Here is a 4,464-nt window from a genome sequence, read left to right as displayed (position 1 = left end):
TTTAAGACTAAAACTGTGTAGATGGCATAAAGATGAAAATGGTACCATTTAGTTTTAGAGGATGCACCATAATATTTTACAACATTATATAATAAAATTGATTCACTCTTTTGTTAAAAAAAAAAAAAACCATTCATTCTATTTGTTTTTTTTTTCTTTTCTATATATTTTCTCTCCCCTCTTACCATCTCTTTAGAGAAGTAAGTGAGAAAATTTAAAGTATACAATTCACATTCATTCATTGAGAAAAAGGGGTCACATTATTGCATATTAAAGTTAAAAAAAAAAAAAGTAGGACCATTTTGATAAACTATGTTCGATGTGAAATCCAAAAATAATATTAAAAAGCTTACTTATGAAGAAAGATTAGTTCTTAACAAAACCTATGTGGTGACATTATATATATATTCTTTCAATCAATAATTCCCGTTGTCAAGCATCCTTGTCCTTTAATTCTATCATTTACCATCAGCTGATCAAGGTCACACTAATCACATCATACTTCATCACCATGATGATGGTCATCATCAACTTATTAATTGCTATATATTTTCCAACAAACCTATCTCAACCACACACACATATATATGTATGTATATGCTGTAATAAAGTAACTCACCTTTCACATGCAATAAATATTGTTACTATTATTACTACCCTTATATCCACAACTTCTCGTGTTCAAAACACATCAGTTGAATTTCTGTGCTAATAACATATATACCATAAGAGAGATCATTTTTCCAAACACAGTACCTGAAATTTTTCCAAAACCATGGAGGTGAGAGCCGATCAGTATTCCAACGATGACAATCATAATTTCCGAGACGCCTCGTTTTCTTATCTGAGGGAAGAGAACTTAAATCAAAAAAGTATGAAGAACAAGAATAGCAGCGATCATCACCAAGAAGAAGGCGAAATCTGCGTGTTTGGCGCCGAAAGATACTTCAATACAGCACTCGAAGACACTAAAACTAGTAATAGAATCAATAAAAATAATAATCATCTCAATACCATAAACCGTCGATCATCATCAATTACGATGCAGAACGACATGGATCATAATACTCAATACGGCGGTGGGGAAAGATCATTAGCTCCAGGAACTCCGAGTGCTTATTCTGAGGCCAGTACTTGGACTAGTAGATCAACAGCTTTCTTATTAAGAAACTCATCTCGTCATCAACATAACAGCAACAGTGAGAAGAAGAAGAAGAAGATCAGAACGAATGGGTATAGAAAGAGCATTTTCGCTACTTTTGGCTGCAGTGGATCTTGTTCGGATGAGAAATCAGTTTATGTCGATCGTCAACATCATGATCATCATGAGCTGAACAAAAATATGCGAGAATTAGTACTGACAGCCCAATCAGATCACCATGATCACGATCACGATCATGAAAATAGTACTGCTCGTGCTCCTGCTACTGCTACTGCTGTTGTGGAAAGATCATCGAAAAGATCAGAAGATCAATTTGCTTTTCCAATTCTGAGTAATAAAGAAAATAATAGCAATAATAATGTGATCAATAATATTGATCAGCCAGAAGACCCAAATCGGTTGTCGTTGGAGGTGTTCGGATCAAAAACGACAACTTCAAAAGGAGGAGATCGGGATGATATTGATGACGTGGCAACAAACCTTGAGAGAAAGCTCTCCGTCCTAACATGGGACGCAATTCCAGTAAAACCAGGTAACCACCATCACCACCACCACCACCACCAACATAACAAGCACATTTCCTCAGTCTACAAAATTGAAGACAGCAGTTATAATTTGGACAGTGATGCCAGCTCAGATCTCTTCGAGATCGAGAACATAACCGCCGCAACCCGATCTCCGGAGCTTCTACAGCCACCGGCGCAGGCGACGTCGTCTGTACTAGTGTTGAAGCCAGCTAGTAGACAAGTGCTGTTAGGGAAAAACGACAACATGTCTCTGCATATGACACCTAATTACAACAGCGACCAATACTATTCCAGTTATGAACCTAGCGAGGCCAGCATTGATTGGAGCGTCGTTACGGCTAGCGCGGCTGCAGCCGATCAAATGATGAGCTCAGCCGTTTTTGGCTACGACGAAAAGAAACTCACCGCCTCCTCGTCGATGAATACTAGTCGAGCCACCGCTGGACGTGGCGGTGTGAAGTATTATAAAGCCGCTAGAAGGAGCGGTAGTGGCGGCGGCGGCGGCTTCAAGGGAGGCAGAAGCCGTCAGAATAATGGTATTTTGGGGTGTAAGAGTCACAAGGCGGTGAGAGTTGCTGAAACTGTGCACACAAATGATAGTAGAAGTAATTAATTAAGGATATCAAATCAAGGTAATTTCATTAGTCGTACGGTTTATTAATATAGTCCTTGTCGAGCTATATTATACATTAGTTAATGTTATTAGCAGTTTTTCATGTATAATTTTGAGCTACATAAATTAGTATTTTAGTTAAGCTGAAACAATTATATGTATATATATTGGTATGGTTTGATTCAATTCATTCATGATAAATATGACTTCCATGCGTTAAAATATATATACATATATTTTTGGTTGTATTATTTTACAATATATACCTGTAAATTAATTATGAAGATTAGAGAGATTAATAATAAATCTTTTTGAAAGAAATATGTCTGGAGCTTCGATTTATATGTTTAATTTTTTTTTTTAAATATATGTATATATATAGTTGCATGATATAATAAGGTTTCCAATTAATATATAATTTTTTTTTAATGTATAAGAAAAAGAAATTATATACATGAAAAGGAAGTAACAAAGCTTAATTATATCCAAAGCCTTTCGTGTCACTAAAAGGGAAAACAGAAGAAAAACATAAAAAGTGAGATTCTGATTTGTATGGACATTTGGTCTTATGGGGATATCAAATAATAAGGACTTATGATAAGTTTAACCACAAATTTTTGTATTGAAGATGATTCCTACCACCAATATCAGTTGTCTATATAATAACTTGGGCCTATATATAATTTTTTTTTTGACCCATGCATTGGCAGACTACTTGTATTTCGGCTTTGATTTGGTTATGTTCTCTTGATTTAAGACTTAGTGACCTTTCATGTTTTGGAATATTGTTCACAGTTGTTATTTTTTGTGCAGTTAAAAACCCATGTTTGCCTCACTTATATCAAGTGATATGTCTCTATTCTAGAGCCTTACTTTGGCTTCTAGTTCCATGGTTTTTATTTTAACACTGCCGTATATAGATTTTTTTTTTAATAAAAATCATAAGATGTATTAATTACTAAATCCGATCAAAACAATAGAACGCATTTCGGAGGAACAGTTCTCCAACTGAAGCACACGACCTGTACAGAAATAAAAGTCTTTTGTTAAGCAATGAGCCAACTTATTTGCAGATCGTTTTACAAAACACAAATAAGCAAATTAAAGATAAAGCCAAAAGCAAATTTTGAACATTTTGAACAATAAGATTAAACTGTGAAAACATAAAAATACCACTCTGAATCGCTTGGACACACACCAAGCTATCTGTTTCTAACATGACTCTATCCCACGAATGAGTTGCAATCCAACTCAATGCTTCTTTAATGCCCATTATCTCAGCAATTTCGGGTTGAACACATCCAATCTTTCCCTTCTTGAATGCTTCTACAATAGCAACATGATGATTCTGAGCTATACAACCCATGCCAAAAGACAAGACTCGAACTAGAAAAAACTTAAAGGAAAAGACTAAAAAAACATGTCAAAAGACAAGTCTAATGGGAAAAACTAAAAGGAAAAGACTAAAGAACCATGTCAAAAGACAAGACTAATGGGAAAAACTAAATTAGTTTCAACACATTAACACGATCAGAGCAAATAAAATTAATTAAGGAATGTACTCCTTATTATTCTAACCCAATAAAACATTAAATAAAACTAAACTAATAAAAAGTGAATTAAAAAGTGAAAACAAAAACTTAAAAAGAGAGCAGCAGCAGGTGCCGGAACCGAACGAATCTCAAACGGTGGCCATGATGGGCGGCACCGGCCGACGTGATCGGCGGAAGGTTCTCGACTCCCAACAAGAGGTTGTCGTCGTTGGTCGCAGCATGTTCAACTCACCTGTGGGTATCACAGAGGTTCTTCCCCTGTGGATATCGCACCAGGAGAGAGAAAAGATATTTTCGCCGTATATAGATTATTAAGTAATATATTAGGTCGCTCAATATGGGGTTATAATCATATATTTGACTTTTATTAATTTTTTAATAATTGTTAAAAAATATATATTCAAACATAGTATAAATTTACCTTACTATATTGACTAAGAAAAATTTAGAAGAAAAATAATATAATAATTAATAAAAATTTATATAAGAAAAAAAGAAGAATATATAACAACCCAAAAAAAAATTAATTTTATATGTACACTCGTATAGTCTTCTACACTAAAAAGATGTTAAAAATGTAGAAAAGACTTAAAAAATATATTTTTAAAA

The 4,464-nt window shown here is 34.2% G+C and overlaps 1 protein-coding gene across 1 annotated transcript; it reads left to right on the top strand.

Annotated features, from left to right (window-relative positions):
- The first annotated feature begins 300 nt into the window (after window positions 1-300).
- Window positions 301-2,506, top strand: LOC115708831 (protein PHYTOCHROME KINASE SUBSTRATE 3). The gene has a single exon (XM_030636847.2). It carries the CDS (start codon window positions 776-778, stop codon window positions 2,300-2,302), a length of 1,527 nt encoding a protein of 508 aa, XP_030492707.2. The 5' UTR covers window positions 301-775; the 3' UTR covers window positions 2,303-2,506.
- Window positions 2,507-4,464: the final 1,958 nt, after the last annotated feature.

The sequence above is a fragment of the Cannabis sativa genome, chromosome 3 (assembly GCF_029168945.1).
Source record: "Cannabis sativa cultivar Pink pepper isolate KNU-18-1 chromosome 3, ASM2916894v1, whole genome shotgun sequence".
NCBI lineage: Eukaryota > Viridiplantae > Streptophyta > Magnoliopsida > Rosales > Cannabaceae > Cannabis > Cannabis sativa.
Note: the sequence above shows the minus strand (reverse complement) of the source record. Positions and strands in the feature narration are given on the sequence as shown.

Coding starts and splice junctions, on each gene's coding strand:
- LOC115708831 (XM_030636847.2), top strand. CDS start 776: ATGGAGGTGAGAGCCGATCAGTATTCCAACGATGACAATCATAATTTC.